The 21,268-nt window shown below is 35.0% G+C and overlaps 1 protein-coding gene across 1 annotated transcript in view; it reads right to left on the bottom strand.

Annotated features, from left to right (window-relative positions):
- Positions 1-923: 923 nt before the first annotated feature.
- The window catches only part of SMC2 (structural maintenance of chromosomes 2), a 49,192-nt gene continuing 28,847 nt past the window's right edge, over positions 924-21,268 (bottom strand). Inside the window, exons 18-26 of the mRNA XM_044657346.1 lie at positions 18,620-18,744; positions 14,520-14,713; positions 10,181-10,324; positions 8,605-8,799; positions 6,603-6,803; positions 5,396-5,512; positions 3,080-3,240; positions 1,535-1,682; positions 924-1,100 (exon numbers count right to left, since the gene is read on the bottom strand). Coding sequence (XP_044513281.1) covers positions 924-1,100; positions 1,535-1,682; positions 3,080-3,240; positions 5,396-5,512; positions 6,603-6,803; positions 8,605-8,799; positions 10,181-10,324; positions 14,520-14,713; positions 18,620-18,744 — 1,462 coding nt within the window. The remainder of the gene's footprint in view (positions 1,101-1,534; positions 1,683-3,079; positions 3,241-5,395; positions 5,513-6,602; positions 6,804-8,604; positions 8,800-10,180; positions 10,325-14,519; positions 14,714-18,619; positions 18,745-21,268) is intronic.

Below are 21,268 nucleotides of genomic sequence, written 5' to 3'. Positions count from 1 at the left end.
GTAACCAAGAAATCTTAAACGGTTATAAAATTATATATAACAGGCTAAAAAGTAAATATCAGTTATTTCTTGTTATAAAACAAATACTTTTAAGACCACCAGAATAAGACTGACTCCTGTAAGCCAAGGACAATGCAAAATTCTATTCTCTCACACTTCAGTTCTAAGAAAACCATACTTCCATGTTTAAATTGGTTTATTAACAAAATGAAAAACATTAAAAGTGACAAAAGCTGTACAATAAAAAAGGCTTTGTTTCCAATCTTCAGAAATCTGTTCTATTTTCCTCCTTGTTGTTTATAAAAATTATTTTACAGCAGTACATCCATTAGCAGCTTTTTTTCTTATCTTTGTCTATGTTTTCTATTTACTCTTGATTCTGGTTTGCGCTTGGATTTAGCATCTATAAACTCAACATATCTTATAAACCTAAAAGAAAATCTTGGCTAAGAATATATTCACAAAGGTATACATACATGATATTAAAACACAATAATACACTTGGGTTTTCTTTTTTAAAAAAACAAAACTCAAGTCAAGTGATTAAAATCAGAGCAAGTCATTGGCTATTGAACTAGCAGAAGCCCTCTGCTCATTTACCAGATGAGCATGTCAGAAATAGAAAAGGTTGTTTTAAAACACTGACACTTAAGTTATATAGTTCTATTTATAACACAAAAGTGCCACAGATGGATTCTTTGAATGCTCTACTTTTTAAATGTTATGGAGAGCATCATAAATAGAAAAATAAGGAAAAGTACAGACAAGAAATGGAACATGGATTTCCCCAACTCCATACAAACAAAAGTACAAGACAGGACAGGACACTCAACTTCAAGTTCCAAGGTATTAACATTAAGAGTAAAAAGACAGAAGATGGATGTAAGGGATGGATGAATGCACTTCAGGACATCCATATTTCATCACTTAGGCACCCTGCTCTTGGATTTTATCTTGTCCCCTCTCTGCTGTGAAGATATGTTCTTTCCATTTTGACACTGAGTAAATCTGGCCACTGTGGAAACCCCATCCACGAATTTGGTCTTGAACAGAACATTTGCATTGTTGAACATCCCATCCTTCAAGGACACAACAATAAACTGAAAAGAAGAAAAAAGGATTGAGAAACACTTCTGAATACAACTCTAAAAAGATCATGTCTATAATGTTCTATAATGTTCTAATGTTTGTACAGATTTCAAAACCCTGTTTTACACTTCAGAATGAACATTAAAAACATTCTTAAGGTGTGATCACTCCATCCCTGGGGCAACTGGGTAGTATAGTGAACAGAACAGTGGGCCTGGAATCAGGGAGACTCTAGGCCGGGTTAGGGGTGGAGAGTGGGGGAAAGGGTTACCAAAGAAGGGAAGAACCGAACAAGATCAGATATGAAGCAGGTCAAAGTTCTCAAGCAAATGTATAAAGGGATAAGGACTGTGAAGGGCCTTTGCATTTCTGGCAAGGATGAGATGGGGAGACTCTAAATTCCATAAACTTATTTATCAAGATTTGGTGAATTTCAGTGTCTCACCTGGGAATGTGTGAAATGAGTGCGAAGCATTTGTCCAATGTTCTGGGTGTGAGAAAGGTCAAGGGCCGCATCGACCTCATCCAGGATATAAATTGGAGCCGGTTTGAAGAGAAGCATGGATAATATTAAAGATAAAGCAACTAAAGACCTATTTTTAAAAAGGAATAGGAGGAAAAATGTTAAAATCTTTTATTTCTTTTAAATTATTCAAATACTGAAACCAATGTGCCTTTGTCCAAGAAACCATACAAATGGAAGAATTGGCTGGTGGCAGTCATTATACAAAATAATAAAGGTAGAAAGTGGTAGCAACAAGATCTCTTGGAATATCAAATTTCAAAGTTTAATGATTATTAAAATTCTTATTTTCCTCATTTTTGCTTTTGGTTTGTACAAATTACTCTTTATTTTCAGGTCTGATTCAAAAGAAAGCTTTTTGGATTGAAATTTCATTTTTCATATCAACAGCTATCAATAAAACCCAAGTTTTAACTTCTCCCCTAAGGTTCTTATTTTTTTAATGTTCTCTAAGTCTTGAGAACAATATTACTCATCCAACAGATTAGGATTAAGATGCTAAAGTCAAGTAGGATCTAGGGAAAGAATAAGGTGTTTATTTTTTTGATAAAGATATTTTAATTATTTTACTTTATTACATTTAATACATTTCCACAAAAGTTTTCCAAAATTATGTGATCTAAATTGTCTCCCTCCCTTACATCCTCCCCTTTTCCTGGAGCTGGCAAGCAATTCCATCTGAGTTATACATGAATTACCTTGCAAAACAATTCCATATTCTTCATTTTGTAAGAGAATAAGAGCAAGGTGTTTTGAAAAGAAACAATGTGATAATGACAAAATCTCTCAGTTATCAACATCTTTCAAACATCTTTCTTTAGTCAAATTCCTTATGCTCTATGTTACCAAACATCTTTTGGATTTTATTTTGTTCAACAAATACAATATATCCTTTTTTCTGAGAGTTGAAAGTTACACATAGATACCACTAATTGAATCAAATTCCCTAACTACCCTTTAGCTAGAACATCATCTCTCACATGGCTGAGACTTAAAAAATAAGCTTCTTTCAATCATTCCTTCTCTTATTTTTATCAAATGTATTAATGTTAAACTAAGAAATTTAAGGAAAATACGTAGGAACTAAAAATGTAATTTACCAACAAACATTTTAAGTAATATGTAACATCTGTAGATGTAACATTCAAAAGACAAAGAAATTATATTTGGATATAAAGCTATAATATATTAGAAAAATTTTTAAGAAGCAAAGGAAAATGTTACTATAAAACATACTGGCTCAGTAAATTTTGGCATGTCAACATACAAAGTACAAGGAAAAGAATCTGGAAGTAAACACAGTGAGTATACTTTTTACCTTGTAAGTTTCCTTTCGATTCTTTTCTTAAATCAAAATGTAAATAATTCAGATTTTACAGTTTTATTTGGGACTTCATTCCATGTTGTTTGTGTCTGAATGTTAAATTTATAATGAGAAAAATTATAAAAGGAAAAAAAACCTTTTACCTCTGACCTCCACTGAGTTCAGTTAGATTTTCTTTCCAGGTATTTCCCAAGGCAACTTTAAACTCCAGACCATCCAAAACAGTCTGTCCCTCTGGTGGTGCAAGCATTGCATTGGCACCCGGCAGAAGAGTGGAGAAAATTGAACCAAAATCCTTATTCACCTTGATACAAGAACAGTAAAGTATTTACCAAAAGGCTACTGATGATCACCATATACAGTAGTAACAATAATCATATAGAACAAAACTCAGCAGCTACACTCTACCTAGTCCAAATTAGGTCAGTGAAATCAAAAGGATATGCTCCCACTAAAAGTATGGACAGTAAATATAGATTCTCTAGCACAAAATCCTTGTCTTGTTAAAATAAAAAAATATTGGGGGCAGCTATGTGGCTTGAGAGCCAGGTCTAGAGATGGAAGGTCCTAGATTCAAATTTGGCCTCAGATACTTCCTAGCTGTCTGACCCTGGAAAAATCACTTAACCCCCTTTGCCTAGCCCTTACTACTCTTCTGCCTTAGGACAATTATGCAGTATTGATTCTAGGGTGGAAGGTAAGGGTTTTTAAATAAATAAAAAATTTAAAGCAAAATACAATTGGAGGGAGGGAAGTTGAGTTCAATTATCAATATTACTCTGAAACCACTCATTTAGAAAATCACAATATAATAATAAATAAATTTTATTTTAAATAATGTTAATAAAAATAAAAATATAAATGAAAATAAAATAAATAAAAAACAAAAAATAAAACAAGATGTCCTTGTTTATTAATAGTCCTAAATTCATATTATAAAAAAAATTAGGTAAACATATATGTAGGTATCCTAATCACAATGAAGATTATCTACATGGCATCTGCCTTGACAAACACATATTTCCAGGAATTCAATTATCTAAATCTCTATATTGATGATTTTACAATGTAAAATTACACTTTAACTCCTAATCTCTCCCGAGTTCCAGTCCCACACCACTTACCACAGCTTCACTGTATCACGGGTTCTTTAAAAAAATATATTTAATTCTGTATCTCAAGAGTTTTCACTATAATGTGGAATTTCACAGATGAATGAATACCATACTGTACACAATGGAAATGCAGTGCCACTTCCAGTTGCTCAAGTTTGCCAATGTGAGATTGTACACGGCACACTATTGGCTGATGGAATGAAAGGTGACCAACCACAGCACTTTGTTCTGTATCCTGGGTGCTGAGAGGCTCAGTGTTTATAAGAGTGTGGGAAAGGTTAATAAAAATATGGAAAAGGTTTATAGGAGAGTGGGAAGGATTTATAAAGCCCTAAAATAAATATAACACTGCTTCTCTGTGAATTTTTGCCTATCACAGGGATTTCTAGATCGTAATTCCCACAACAGGTGAGGGATCACTGTATACGTCAGAGAAATAATTTGAACCCAAAACTTCCCGACTCCAAAGGCAGTTTTTTCATATTCTATGTTACAGTGTTTTTCACATGGATGACAAGATTAAAAAAGTCAAAAGATTGTTGAAAATGTCTTATCCAAACTCTTCATTTAACAATGAGAAAACTGAGGGCCAAAGAAGCGAAATAATTTTCCTAAGACCACACTGCCACTAACTAGCCATACCTCCTTATTTCTAGGCCAATATTCTTTCTAAAGCTTACATACTCACCAAACAACCCTGGTATCTGATTCACAATTGTTCTCATGCCCTATATATGAAATTATAGCAAATTTCTTTATAACTTTCCTGTACCTCCAAACTTCCCCATATCAATTGAAATAATCCTCCCAACATATCTCCCTTTCTTTCCCCCCACTAGAATCCTTTCCTCTCCACATAGTCACAGAATTCAGTTCAGGCCCATTCAAAAAATATTAACAAAGAAGTCTAAATATCTCTTAGTCCTAAAGAGCTAGGCAACTTCTCATTACTTCTATGAAAATTTGGTTACAGGTCTATAGTTATGAGGAGGACAAGGGAGGGCATGAGGATAGAAAAACTGATGTAGGAAGTAAAAAATAATTAAAGAGAAAACTCATAAACTAAGAGTGAGGAAACAATATAACCTGGTTAGAGTTAAAGAATATACCATGGGAGTTAAGAGTTAAAAGAATAGACCATGGGAGACTACACTAAAGGGATAGATATATTCACCACCTGTCTAGGTCCAAGGAGATAGACACATATGAGAATATCTGAGGTTGTCATTATACATTCTCAAATTAAAAAATTATTCCTGTCATTGATCCTTTCTATTAGCATGAGTAGATGAGAATAATCTGTATCCTTTTCACATCTATGTAATATAAGCAGAATAAAAATACCTTTTCCCAAGCAATTTTTAGGGCCTGGTTTTTCTTCTGGTCAAGGTCTTCAATGGTTGCAAGAATTTTGGATTTGTCATTTTCTACAATTCTTTTCTTCTTCATCAAGTCATTATACTAATAGAAATTAAAACAATTAGTGAATTACCAGTTAATATGGTTTGCTAGCATTGTAACATATTAGGTACTGTGGCATCTCACCATGTTTACACATGCATCAAAAAATTACTGACTATAGGTTAGACAGGCTCTACACAAGTAAGAATTTCTCTAACTTTCCAGCATGTGTTTGAAATTTTAACTATTTACTAGAAGCTATTTCCATTCCCAAACATGCTAACCTTCCTGAAGCTTTATTGAAAAAACAAAAACAAACTTAACAATGAAATGTGACCTTATCAAGGAAGGATGATGCCATCTATTTATTTGATACTCTGTGTGTGTGTATATGTGTGTTTTGTTTATCCTTTTAGCCTAATCTAAATTTTTTCTACACTGCTTCTATTCTCAGATTCAGATTCTTTTTGGTACCAAGGTATTTTCCCCCTATTTTTTTTCCCAGCTTTCTCTTCTGAATAATATTCCCTCTTCAAATGAATGAGTACCTTCCCAGTAAGTTTCAGTGATACTTATCTCCTTATGTTAAAATTTTCACATTCACTTTGTTAGCAATACTTCCTTTAACTGGTATAGCTGAGGGTTCTGAAAAACTGTTCAGCACTTGTTTCAGAACTCATGGTATTTAAGAGGATAAAATATAAAACAAATCTTTAAAAAAATGAAAGATTTATTATGTTCATCTTATTTCCCTAGGGAAAAAAAGATGAAAAATACATGAATAGCTCTAATTTAACAATCTACAAATTTATCTTTTACATTAACTGAAACAAAGGTAAGAAAAATAGCATAAACAAAGGAAGTTATTTATATCAAGACAGAAATCAAAAGAATGTATAGGTGAGTGCTTAAACAATGGATGCTTGTAAGAAACATGAAGGGCTGAAATGCAGGTAGGAGAGAAGAAAATAGTTCAGAAAGTGGCAGTATGAATATATTTTTTTAAATGGAAGGGGAAAAGAGGTATAGGAAGAAAAAAGAATAAAATATAAAAGGCAGGCTTTCTTCTCATCAAGGATAATATGACACTCCCAGGCCACGGTAGCTTTCCTTCTTCTAGTGACCAACTATTAACATCAAACATAGTTACCCGCTCTTCAGCCTCTGTCAGCATGTTCATAGCTCTCATATTGACATTCCTTCCCAGTTTCTCCTTCTTGTCTTCTAATTTTTGTAGCCTCTGACCTGCTTCCTTTGGATTATTAGTATTAAAATCATAAGCAGTATCAGACTGACCAAAGAGGTGTTTCTCTGATTTTATCCATTCATAACTTTTCATCATTTTCAATACCTGGAGATATGTAAGGAGCCAAGCATTACTATAAAGAGATCTATAAATGGCAACTGATATCTTAAAAATCTGGGGACTCTTTATATTATAGAGTAATTTAAGCAACTGAAATGACTATGCCCTCTAACCCAAAGATCCTATCCCTTTTTAGAAGAAAATATTTATTATCAGGATTTTATTGTAATTATAAAGAATTAGAAGAGTGATATAGCTGTTCATTAACTAGGTGCACTAATCAATGTTCATAAATCGTGGTACATAAATGTAATGGTGAAACATAAGAAAGGATGAAAACATAAGACTTTATAAACTGAGGCAAGGTAAAATAAGCAGGACTAGGGAAAGAATATATACAATGACTCTATCAAAATAAATGGTAAGAACAACAAAACAATTGAAACAGGATCCTGAGAAATTATAATGACCAAACCTGGTCCCCAAAAAGATTTGACAAATAGCACTTCTTCCCTTTTTTGCAGAGATGGGGAACAAGCATAGAATACTGTGCATGCCAAATTTTTTTTCAATATATTGGTTAGTTTTGCTGAACTGGTTTTTTCCTATTTTTGTTATAAAGAATGGCTCTCAGAGGACAGATAACTGGCAAATAAAGATGATTAAAAAAAAACAAATATATTAATAAAATATATTTTAAAATACAAAATAATCTAGTAATAAGATTTCGAGGAAGATAGCAATCTAGATTTATTCTGGAAAGTGAATGCTTTCACATGACACAACAAGTTAAACATTTGTTTGTTAAGACTACTTTTAATAGGATGAGACTCTAAGCACATTGTTTTATGGAATAAATCTAAATCAGCTATAGAAATGTCACACAATTACTCATTTTTTTAAAAAACATAATCTACAGTGTAATTAAATTATTTTCTTGGGGAGGTAGATACAATGACAATAAGCAAAAAGAAAATGATCCAAAAAAATTTCTGAAGATCACTAACTATGTAGCTTTGGCAAGTCACTTAAACACTCTACACTTCCATTTCTTCAACTATTTTTTTAAAAAGTACTTGGAAAAATCTTTAACATCTTTTTAGTCTAATATATACAAGAGGAACACATCCAGGAAGAGAACACAGAAATATGTGGACCTGTGCCATTTTTTCCTCTACTCCTATTTACAGATAAGGATTAGACCTATGATTTCATTGAACTCCCAAAATGAGGAAATTTCCTCTAATAATACAAAGATAGACTTTCTCTGTAACTTATGTCTTAATGAGTCACCAAGGATACTAAGAAATTGACTTGCCCAAGATCACAAAGCCAATTATGAGTCAGAGGTTGAGACTTGAGCTCAGGTCTTCCTGGATCCTAGATCAGTTCTCTATTAACTACAGTGCTGCTTCCCCAATTTAAATTTATTATGTAAAATATATGTGTGGTTACACACAAATCTTTTACAAAGTCAACAAATATTCAAGAACTCAATGTGTAAAAGTTATAAGGATATTCACAGGATATTCATCATGTATTAATCAGCACAAGACTCAGACTATTGAATAATATTCCCTGATAAGTTTTTTATTCGTTAAAAAATTAAAATATCAATGCTGAATCAAATGATTATATTTCTTATAGCAAAAACATGTTTTGGAAAAATATTTTACAATTTATTTTTAATTACTCAAGCAGTTGAGGGAGTATTTATAGCTCAGGTAACCTACAATACCTTCAGTAAAATGTGACACTGAACTAAAACCTCAAATATAATCTAAAGAGAGCTTTAGGTGGAATAAACCACCTGACTAACAAACAGTAAACAGGAATATGAACAAACCTTTGAAGCAGCATCTTCAGCCTCCTGCTTATGTTTGTTGATGTTGTGATCTAGCTCTTTCATCTTAAGCTGGGAATTATTATTTTGCTCCTTGTGTTTTGCCACTTCTGTACATTTATCTTTAATTATATTATCTTGAGTTGCAATCACTTCTTTTTGCTTGGTCAGTTCTTCTTGGGCTTTCTTCACTGATTCCTGTCAAACAAGATTTGCTAAAACAAACTGTTGACTTTTTAAATCCAGGTTTAAAAAAAAAAAAAAAAAAGATGGCCAGGAAATAACAATATCACTGGAAGAATTCCAGAAGTGAAGATATATTCCTAGAATCTTGCTATTTTCTACACAATGAAACTCATACTTAGACCTTATCTGGAAGATAGTAGTTGTTTTTTTAAACCCTTACCTTCTGTCTTAGAGTCAATACTGTGTATTGGTTCCAAGGCAGAAGAGTGGTAAGGGTAGGCAATGGGGGTCAAGTGACTTGCCCAAGGTCACACAGCTGGGAAGTGTCTGAGGCCAGATTTGAACCTAGGACCTCACATCTCTAGGCCTAGCTCTCAATCCAGTGAGCTATCCAGCTGTCCCCGATAGTTATTTTTTTAATCCAGGTTTTTTATTTGTTCATAATTTAAATAGGGAAAAAATAACTCCACAAAGTAAATGATAATACAGAACAAAGTGATATATCAACTTTAATCTTTGATATCCACTGACCAAACCTATTTAAGGGTATTTCTTTTTTATCTGAATAAAACAACTTTTCCAAAGTAGGTCTTAGATTTGTTCTCAGTTTTAGGGTGACGTGTAGACTTTATTTCAAATAATAATTTAATATGGAGTGCTTTTTTTTTTCAATTATCCATGGGTGGTGAAGGATATTAAGTAAATGGTACAGATACCTAAACTTAAATAAGAACAAAAATCCATTCCTTTACTACTTACCTGGATTTACTTATTTGCTTAGCAAAGCTGACTAAGAAATGGTAGGTTAGTATTATAGGTCAATATATTAAAGTTTTTTTCCTGATCATTTCTCTAAAATTTTCATTAAAGACTAAGTGACAGTGAAAAATTGAGGCTAGTCATAAAATAGGAATTGATAATTACATCTAAGCCAACATTCTCATATCACTTCATGAACAACTATTACACTATTATTAGCTTTTACAACTTCTCCAATTCAATCACTAATACTCTTTATACTTTCCCAGCCAATTAATCCCCATTCCCTAACCTGGTCCTGACCATCCATATTCTAGAATTGTTAACTCCATTTGCTATTCCCCACCCCTATTTCTACCTGATGAAATCCTAGTCTTCCTTAAAGGCTCAACTCAAATGTTACTTCTCTTCTTATCTCTCACTTTTCAGGACAGAAGTGATGACACTTACCTGAGCTCTTAGCACTGGACTTGTGCTTCTCATATTCTACTGTGTTATTTGTTATATTTTATCATGCCAATCTTACTAAATTAAAAACTCCTTAAGGATAGGTATCTTGTTTGACCCATTTTTTAATTTCTTCTCATAACTAGCAAAATAAGACTTTAATGGTTGCTAAATGAATCAAACATACCTTATTCTTAGCCACCTCAGATTCCATGACACCAATTTGTTCTTCATAGGACTTGATGGCTTCATTTACAGCCTCAAATTGTTGTTTGTAGGTACCCTGCTCTCTCTTGAGTTCTTCTAGCTCCAAACTGATAGCTTCAACTTCCTATAAAAGATTATATATGAATTTAAAGAGGTATTGATGGTACCTTAAGTATAATATAAAAAATCATTATGACCTTTATGTACATTCCATTCACACCAGTTACTAATTCATGGCAAAATATTGTGTCAGTGTACTAAAGTGAATGCTTCTCTGAGGGGAATAAGGGAATGAGACCAGAAAATGAATTAGGGATTCATGTCTTTCTATACTAAAAATGAAACATGTTTAAATGATTTCCTTTATTCTCAACAATTCTGCAAGAAAACTGAAGGAAAGATACTGTGTCTTTCTACTTTACAAATAAACCAAGATATATGCAATGGAACTAAATTCTTCACCATGATAACACACGACCTGCAAAAAAAGTCAGTATTTAAGATCTCATTTTTCTACTTTTTCAAGAACCATTTGTCTGGTACATAACATTTGTGCTTCAGTTTAATGTACAAAATCTAGGTATATAGTAAAGATGCAATCAGAATATTAGTTATACAGGCAGAAAAAGGAATAAAGTTATATTGTTGACAAAAAATTCAGGTTGGATAAGGACGAGAGTTGTGTGAACAAGAAAGCAACATAAATATGTTACATTATCATTTATGGAGATGGAAAAGAGTAAAGATAGTGACTATAGAGTTAGAAGGCTACAGAGAAAAAACACTGAATTTAGAGTCAAAGAAATAGTTTTAACCTGAGAAATGCCACTTTGTGACCTTGAGCTTAGTCCAGTGATGGCAAAGCTATGGCATGCATGTAGAGCACTTTCTGTGGGCACTTGGCCACCCCCACACCCTCAATTCATTCCTAAAAAGGCAGAGGGACTCGGGTGAAGCTGGTCCCCTCACACTCTCCACCATGCCTGATGACATTTTTTCACATCACCCACGGCCCTCCGCCCAATGGAAGTGCTTCCTTCTTCCCCTGTGTGGGTTAAGGGAGGGACATGGCCCTCCATCTCTAAAAGGTTTGCCATCACTGAGCTAGTCCCTTAATCTCCCTGGGCCTGTTTCCACATCCACAAAATAAGGTTAAACTAAATGTCTCTAATGTCTCTTCCAATTTTATATATATCTTATTACTCTCCAGCAATTTACTGAAGAAGTTTAACCAACACAAATCAGACATAACAGGGTCCTAAGAATCCTAAAACTGCCTCTGTTAGCAAAATTTGATCCCTTGGTCACATAAAGAGTCATGATGGCCAAAAATATCACCAAATTGAAGTACATACCCATTTCCAAAACATCACCAAAGAGAAAAGTGAAAGATCCCAAGGTGGATCCCCATACAGTGAAGAAAAAGCAAGTGGAATAAGCCTGGAGAAGAAAAGAATCTAGACAGCAGCATGAGAAAGTATGAAAAAACTACATTGAAAAACCCACACTGTAATCATCTTGCCTTTGGAAAATAGAAAGTGGAAGAAGTGTGTGTGTGTGTGTGTGTGTGTGTGTGTGTGTGTGTGTGTGTGTGTGTGTCCATCCTTCCCCACCTGACAAGGACCCCCCGGTGCATGTGCAGTNTAATCATCTTGCCTTTGGAAAATAGAAAGTGGAAGAAGTGTGTGTGTGTGTGTGTGTGTGTGTGTGTGTGTGTGTGTGTGTGTGTGTCCATCCTTCCCCACCCACCCACCCCCTCTCTCCCTCAGTATCCCCAAGTAAAAATTGAGGAAGACAGACTTGATCTTTGAATTTCTTAAACTTTTAAAAAGAAACAATCGATGGTAAAACAAGCCTCTGCTCTAAACATGGCAGAAAGACAAGACACAAATTCAACCTGTCAAATATTTCCTTCTCTTGTCCCTTGACAGCCACAACGGAGGACAGGAGGAAAGAAACAAGGGTAATTTGATCCCACAACTGGATGTTCCTCTAGGTTTTAGAGCATATTATGTCAACTGTAAGAATTTCAACTGTATTGTACTCATGAAATAACCCTCACTTGTTATATTCCCAAACCTTGGTATTCAAAAGAAAATTTTTACCTCACCCTCATTCCACGGGAAGATGGCAACTTAGCACAAAAACCTTACACCAAACACTTATTACAAATTTGATTAGGAAGAAAAGATACATAGCAGACCCTAGTATATTACCCCATAACAGAGCATTAACATTTAGAAATAAAACAAATTTGATTTATAGTAAGGAAAAAATTGGTATTTGCTTAGTATATGGAACAGAGAATTGGGTGCTAATAGAATTGGGTTAATAAGAATAGTTCTCTCAGCTATGATAGATGATGTTTGTCATAAAGGCAAAAGGACCTTGAGTCTCAATGGCAGCTATAGCAAGCATAACTATCCAACTGAAGCTATGTAAAAAACTCAGAGGAAAAAGCCACAATCTTAGCAACCCTAGAATGGGACCCCCTGATTTAAGGCTATGAACCCTAGGCAAGGGCTATGAACAATCTCAGCTCTTGAGCTGAAGCCACTGAGACACGCAAACTAACTTTTCTTCATCTACCTATGACAAATCACTATGGTCAGGACACACAGCATACTCTGAGATGCACTCTGAAAAAGGCTCTGATGAAAAATGAAATTTTGAAAGTTCTGTTTCCAAGCAAACAGAAACCAGCAAAGTAGTTTAGCTTTCATAACCTTACACAAATCATACATTTACTTACCTTGTCTTCTTTTTAAAATATAAAGGGAGGAATTGATAGCACCCCTAAGTTATTGGACTCCTAAGTAAAGAATTCACAGAACACTGAATAGGCCCTAAGTGACCTAGGGATGAAGTGAGAGATATCTTGTGTGCTATATCCCTGGAAACTCTAGCAGAAGACATCATCTCACATATGTCTTCATGTATCTTATGGATACTCCTAATTCCTCTAATCACCATACAGACTGTACCCAATACTGTGACAGGATGCATTGTTCTCTTCAAGACTCTCTGTGATTGGTCGTTACTATTGCCTGTAACCATGTGGATGGATATGTTTGGGTAGCAATCCAGCTGCCTATAATAAACCTCCCTCAATAAACCCACCATTGGTGCCATTTGATTGCCATTAGCCCGCCTGAGTTTGTTTGCATCCTTACCCCTCAGGACCCTCAACCAGGTGGTCCCTAATGGTCCCTGATAATTAGGGGGAAAAAGCTTTTTAAAAAAAAATAAACTGCAGGCAATCCAGCAGCTGCCCCGTTTTCTGACAATGTGGCCAATCTATCTTCTTTTCTGATCTTGCCTTTCAATGATAATATCATTTACCACAATTCTTCCAAGCTCCTTATTTCACAACCCATTCATACATACTCCTAAGTAATACCTACTCCTTACAATTCAACCCTTCTTTACTCGTCTTCATCTTTAAAAATTTCTGGACTCCCCTTACCATTATTATAACCTTTAAGGCCCAACTCATCATATACCTCAGTCATGAAAGCATACCAAATCACTGATGCTAAAGGAGCTCACCTTCCTTAAAGGTCATGACAGTCACTGTACACAACACTTCGTAACTAATCATATTCTGCCATGTGGCACCATGACTATTAGCTCAACATCTTTCCTCTGAACTAGCATTGTTGTATCTTTTCTGATCAGAAGGTAAGATTCCGGAAGGTAGGTTCTAGAGCATATATATTTCCTAACTCCCAAAGCATTTAGCCCAATGCCTTGAGCATGAATGTATTCAACAATATAATTTATTGCTTGATTCTCTAGCACAATCAAGTGAGTTCAACTCCTATCATCTAAACCTTGGCCTATTCCTGAACAAGTTGCTAACAATGATAGTTTTGTTTCCTATAATACTAGCAACACACTTTCAGCATATAAGCTTTATGCATAATTATGTAGCATGCACTAAAATGTAACTTTCAGAAAACATCCACTTAGATTTAGCATGTTAATAGAAAGTAAGGAATAATACTCAAAAATGAAATAAATCTATCTATCCTCTACTTTCCACCCCATCATATTTTATCCCTTCCATCTTGGAATTGAAACCATGTATTAGTTCCAAGGCAGAAAAGCAGTAAGGGTTAGGCAATAGGAGTTAAATGACTAGCCCAGTGTCATACAGCTAGGAAGTACCAGATTTGAACCCAGGATCTCCCATCTCTAGATTTGGCTCTCAATCCTCTGAGTCACCTAGCTGGGCTCCCTCTCCACCACTCCTCATTACACACTTTTAACAAATTTGCTTTCTTTTCAACAATGTCTTTCAAAAGTCAAACAATTACCTGCTGCTTGTCTTTCATCTTCTTGCTAGAGGCATCGGCCTTTTTTTTAGCACAATCAAGTTGCTTCTGGGCATCTTTCAGTTCTTTCTCCCTTTCAGCTTCTGCATTTTTCATTTTGTTCTCCAACACTGCATATTTTTCTTCTGCCTTTTTTTGGGTATCCTTTGTATTTTTTAGGGTTTCCTCACTTTCCTCTAAATCAAAATAAAGAACAGTGACTAAAGATTCCAAAGATACCCACTTAATACAAAATCTTATAACAGTTTTAAATATTCACAATGGAAACAGGAAAAGCTCAAACATTCAGTCTTGAGATTAGAAAACTTTAAGGGTACAATACAATGATTTTTCCTAACTTGTTAAGAGTCTCTGCATATAAAGCATACATATGAAATACCTGAAGGTTGGGGGTTTTCTTGCATTTTGTTTTTAACAAATGAAGAATTGAGGCAAACAGGGTTAAATGACCTGCCCAGGGTCACACAGCTAGTAAGTGAGGCTCCATTTGAACTCAGGAAGTTGAGTCTTACTGACTCTAGGGATAACCCATTCAATCCACTACACTACCTAGCTGAAATTATAATTTTGAACCATCTATAAACAAATGTCACAAATCTTTTGTCTTTTATGCACTTAGGCAACAAGGGATTGAAAGATAAAAGCAACTGTAAAGTGAAGGGATATGTATGTCAGGATGAATGAGAAATAGGGGGAATTCTTCCCACTCCTTTCAAGTATGTGAGTCAAAAAGGGTCAGACAATGGAGTACTCCAAAAAAGTCATCAACCCTTAAAATTCTACAAGATGAAAATAACTCAGGCAATATAATAAAATTGAGGAATGAAGCTCAAACACTTTTCTTGCCCGGTCAGAACCAGTTCTACAACTGAGTATTTTATCACTTTAAAGTTGAAACTCTTTTGAGAAAAGTACAGTACTTCAAGTAGCAAAATGCACCCTTTGGTTCATTTATCTCATCAGGCTACTTGGCATAAGATATTTTAGAAACTACTTAGAAACTACATTCTAATCAGAGTAAAAATCCCAAGTCTCAAGAAAATGTCCCAAAAGGCCTAAGCTTATTGGAAAATAAAATTTGATACAGTAAAATTTCACTTCCTCCTCTCCAATATCACCCCCACTCCAGGCTCTGAATTATTCCAAATCCTTGGAATATAATTCTGCAATAGCCTTCTAAATCATCTCTCTGCCTTAAGTCACCCCACCCCACACGCATACCCCAATGCATTTTCCACTCAGCTGGCAGTGATTTTCCTACAACACAGGTCTGAACAATTCACCTCTATAATAATTCCAATGACTTCCTATTATTTCCAGGATCAAATATAAAATGCTCCACTTGGCTGCTAATTGGAGGAGTAGGTAAGAGTGCTAGACCAAGAATGGGGAAGACTTGAACCCAAATCCCACCTCAGACACTTATGAATCTTTTGACCCTGAGCAACCTAACCAGTCTGCCTCAGTTTCCTCATCTATAAAATTAGGATAATTACCTCTCAGAGTTATTGTGAGGATCAAATAAGAGTGTATTTGTGAAACAAGTTTTGCAAAGCTTAAAATTATATACAAACACTAATTATTATGTTTATTTTTATTATTATTAAAAGCCTTTCCAATCCTGAACCCTTCCTATTCTATACTCTCTTCTATGTACTCTATGATCTAGCTACACTGGCTTATTTGCTGATCCTTGAAAACAACATTCTCCTAGCCTTGTGCATTTTCTTTCTTTATTTATTTCTTTTTTAAAAAACCTTTACCTTCTGTCTTAGACTCCATACTAAAAACCAGTTCTAAAGTAGAAGAGTGATAAGGGTTAGGGCAATCAGGGTTAAGTGACTTGCCCAGAGTCACACAGCTAGGAAGAGTCTGAGACCAGATTTGAACCTAGGATCTCCTGACTCCAGGTCTGGTGCTCTATCCACTGTGATACCCAGCTGCCTCACCCCCATGCCTGCCTCCTGACTTCCTTCCAGACTCAGTGCAAATCCCACCATCTGCATGCAGCATTTCTCAGCCTCTCACTACTAATGCCTTCCTTCACATTAGCCTGAGAGTTCAATGAGAGAAGGAATCATATTTTTCACATGTCTTTGCATCCTTGTCACTTAACATGATACCCAATATAGATCAGGCACTAAATAAATGCTTATTGAGTAACTGACAATCTATTTCCCATTTTTTAACCTTAAAAGACCAGTGATTTTTATAAGTGTGGCAATCCCTTTCACCCAGGCAGATTCCAGCCTCTTCACAACTTAATACATTATTCTGTAAGTTGCTAAGGGAAAAAATGAATAAAAATCTGGTAGAAAGCAGGTCTGAATTTCACACAGCTCATCCCCAGCCCTAGACTGGAACAGAAATCTTTCTAGCTTATTTGGGCCTGTCAAATGTATACTATGTTGGCAGAGGCTTCAGGTCCCAGGGGTCAATTTCTCAGCACAAGATGCAGAGAGTTTTGTAGAGGAAGGAGAGAATTAAGGTGGTAAAAAAATAAAATAAAAATGTTTTATTCAATACATTCTTGTCTTCCCTTAAACATCACTGGAGGATGAAGATGTGTCTTTTAAAAGCTGAGACAGGAGCAACTAAATGGTTCAGTGGCTTGAGAGTTAGGCCCAGAGATGGGAGGTCCTGGATTCAAATCTAGCTTCAGACACTTCCCAGCTGTGTGATCTAGCCCTTCCCACTCTTCTGCCATGGAACCAATACTTAGTATTGATTCTAAGATGGAAGGTAAGGATTTTAAAAATAATAAATAAAACAGCTGAGGCACAGCAATACAGTGATCCAAAACAATCTCAGAAACTCATGATAAAAATGACATTTGCCTCTAGAGAAAGAACTGTTGGAGTCTAAACACAGACTAAAACATTATATTTCACTTTTTTTTTTGAGATCTCTTCCACAAAATGAATTATACAGAAAAATGTTTTGCATGATTGTACATATAAAATCTACATCCTATTATTTATTGTCTCAGGAAGGGGGGAAAGAAGAGGAGAAAAATTAGAACTCAAAAAAATTTGTTTAATATTAAAAAAAGGTTTTGCATGTAATTGGGGAAAAATATTGTTTTAAAACATTTGAAAAAACAACAATAAAAAGAACTGAGGCAAAAAGCAACAGATTCTTCACACACAGAGACCACCATCACCCCCAGTTTTCAAATAAGGATCCACATGTATTTATTCACTAGCAATACAGTGATCTAGACAAAACTATATCCAAGGGAAAGGTGTAGCTCAAGGTGCTGGCTTCAGCTCTGGGTAAGTTCATTCAAATCAACAAACTTTTAGCAAGCACCACCTATGATCAAGACAATGTGCCAGGCCAGCATTGGCAAAGGTTTTCAAGTTTGAGTGTCCAAACTGCAACTTCAAGCTGCCTGTGATACCACCACCACCACCCCCTCCCTTGCATTACCCCAGAGAGTGGAGGGAGGAAGTGCTTGCTTTGGGAGGCTGGACAGAGGGGCGAGGCACACAAAAAAATGTCCCTGGGTACTGGGAAGAGGGGAAACAGAGCAGCTCCCCTCAGTGCCCACTCAGCATGTGTGCCAATACTTCACCAATGCTGCACTAGACTCTGCTGATACAAACACAAAATGAAAATGGTTCCTGCCCTCAAGGGTTTATAGAACTCTAAAGTCAAAAGGGATGATAATATCAAATAGGCCCAAGACTAAACTTTCAGTACAATCATGAGAACCAATTGCTGGCATAATTCTCTCAAATCTCTTTATATCTATCAGCTTAAAATTAAAATGGGGAAGGGGGGTGAAGAGAGGAAGGAAAGATGTAAAACTGTAGTACCTGCCTCCAAGAAAAGATTTTATTTTAAATATATGAAATAATATGCAATAAAGTACAAGTAAGTTCTATTTAAAGCTAAGAGAGAAAATCATAAGACCAGATTCTGGGTCCCAAAAATTCACTGATTAAATATTTAAAATTATTAACATTGCTAGCATTGCATATTAAAATTTCATTTTTTAAACCTTGAAGAATTGTTTCATATAAACCCAGGGAAAAGAATGTTGATGGAAACGAATACACAAGATTTTCTGATCTTACCAATCGTTTTCCTGAGGGCATCCAGTTCTTCCTGCTGTTTGTGGTATGCACTGTGCTGAAGCTTAGTTTGTAATAATTCTGTCTCCTCAGACTTGATTTCCCATTGCTGTTTTAATTGACGATACCTTAAAAGATTTCCATTTGTAGTAAATGATCAGTGATCATTCTGGGGTTTCATGAGTGCATCCAAATCAAATGTCCTTGTCTAAAATGAACTCAAAAAGGGGTGGACAAACATCTTTTGGCCATGTGAAATACTTGAAATATAAACTCACATTTCTAAGATGTTAGTAATTCCGAACTCTAATTTTAGCAGAATATTCCACAAAAGCTCTTGGTCTTATAAGCTCTATCTAGCATGGCATAGTAGAGTGCCAAGCCTGAAGTTTGGAAGACCCAAGTTCAAATCTAACCTCAGACACTTAGCAGCTGTGTGGCACTGAGCAAGTCACTTAGCATGTTTTCCTCAATTTCCTCATCTGTAAAATGGAGATGGTAATAACACCTACCTCCCAAGGTTGTGGTGAGGATCAAATGTAGAAACTTTCTGATAAAATTTTTTTTCTAAAAATGTACATCTCTAAAATGGACTAATCTAAAATAGCAAAACAAAGATAAATCTCTTCTGTCTCTCCTCAAAAAAACTACTCGGTGACTTTAGAATTAGATCATATGAATATTAGAAATTCTATTAGCTATAATCATCCTTACTCAAGTGTATTTAAGAAAAATGATATTAGTCTTTCTTGAATATCAAATTTTAATCATTCAATTCAAATTCATAATACTTAGTTGATTCTGACAACTTAATTCAATTCTCAGCCAAATTCTTCCTCATAAAATTGTAATGAGATTCCACATGTAATATAATTAATGACTCCAAAAAGTTAGTAGAAACTAGCAAGATATAAATACAGTATGAAGAAAGTTACTTCTATAAACAAATAACTCCTTAGAACTTCCTTGTCAACAATGACATGATGATAGAGAATAAAAGGCAATAATTAGCTCGTAAACAGTCTTGAAGAGAACAAGTCTTTCTCCCAAAACATTCAATCTTGTATTCTTTGCACTTCTGATTCCCGTAAATTAACTTCTTGACTTTCAACACTTTAATCAGTCAATAAAAATTAATACATGGTACAAAATGAATGTATGTTAAATAAGAGTCAAAGTGAAAATAACTTAAAAAAAAGATTTGGGAGGTAGATTGGTTCTCCATATTTTGCCAGGCTAGAAGGATAGCAGCCACTCACGGGCCTAACCCCAATAATCAGCCCAGATGTTCCATTTTTCCATTCAAGGCCAGTTCACTTCCCCCACCTAGGCAGCATGATAACATTCCACTCCCTTATATTGTGGTAACTGCACACACCACATTAGTTTTAGCTATATTGAAAATCAAAACTTCTGAACTCAAGCGATTCCAATCTCCCAAGCTATAGGGACTATACGTGTTTGCCACCATCATGCCCAGAATAAAACTAACTTTCCAGACAATATTCAGATGTTCAAATGTGTTATTAAGTCAGACATAGCATGACATATCTATTTATCACAGAAAATACTGTCTCACTATTCTCACCGGGAAGAATTTTATAGCTAACAATCTATGTTAATAAATACAAAAATTTGTAAGACTAAAACATCCACCTACATATGACAATAACTAAAGTACAAATTTCTAATGCTTTTTAAAGAAACCTTACCTTCTGTCTTAGAATCAATACAGTATATTGTTTCCAAGACAGCCGAGTGGTAAGGGCTAGGTAATGGGGGTTAAGTGATTTGCCCATAGTCACTAGAAAATATCTGAGGTCACATTTGAACCAAGGATCTCCCATTTCTAGGCCCGGTCTAATGCTTTTTTTTTGCTCTAGTAGTGTAACAACAACCTAGGAAAACAGCCCTGGTAAAGACTATTACAAAGTGTCACAGAGAATCAACATAAGAAGAACCAAAAGCAGTCAAGAGAAAGCCATTACCCCTGTGTTGAGACATGCAAGTTTTTTTTAAATAACATTAACAAAATATCTTATCATTACGAGAGAGAGAGAAGACAAGTTCAAGTGTTTTTGACACATATTCTGCTCGGTGGCTGTTAATGATAAAACAACGGAGAAATATTTTATAGTCTTAATTTTTTGTCTATCCAGCAATAGTACTGCCTCTATGTAATAGTTAATATTGAGAATCCTGTGTGCTTTTACCATATTAAACATTTCTGCTGACCACCGAAACTGTTTCTACTACCATCTTCTATTTATTTAATGCTTTATAATCTGTAAACTGTTTTTGATCAATTTTTTCATTTAATTCCAAAAAGAGCCCCATAAAGGTAGTAGGATAAGAATAGACACATGTTACAGATGATTAAAGATAATCCTGTTCACTGTACCCCTTTTCATTTTGAATGAGAGAAAATAAATATCAAAGGTTAAGGAGACCCAAAAGGGTTACAACCTGCAGAGAGACCTCATTACATTAGCTTTTCTAGCAAACTCACTTTTCTTCTAAACTTTCCCATTTCTGTCTGGGTTACCATTCTCCTTCCTGACTCCTAAGTACAATTACAGATTCCTTCTTATCCTTGACCACTCATTCAATTGAAACTGCTCTCATCTAAGTTGACAATTACTTCTTAACCAC

Source organism: Gracilinanus agilis, chromosome 1 (genome assembly GCF_016433145.1).
Source record: "Gracilinanus agilis isolate LMUSP501 chromosome 1, AgileGrace, whole genome shotgun sequence".
Lineage (NCBI taxonomy): Eukaryota > Metazoa > Chordata > Mammalia > Didelphimorphia > Didelphidae > Gracilinanus > Gracilinanus agilis.
The sequence above is the reverse complement of the archived record's forward strand: the minus strand, read 5'-3'. Positions and strand labels throughout refer to the sequence as shown.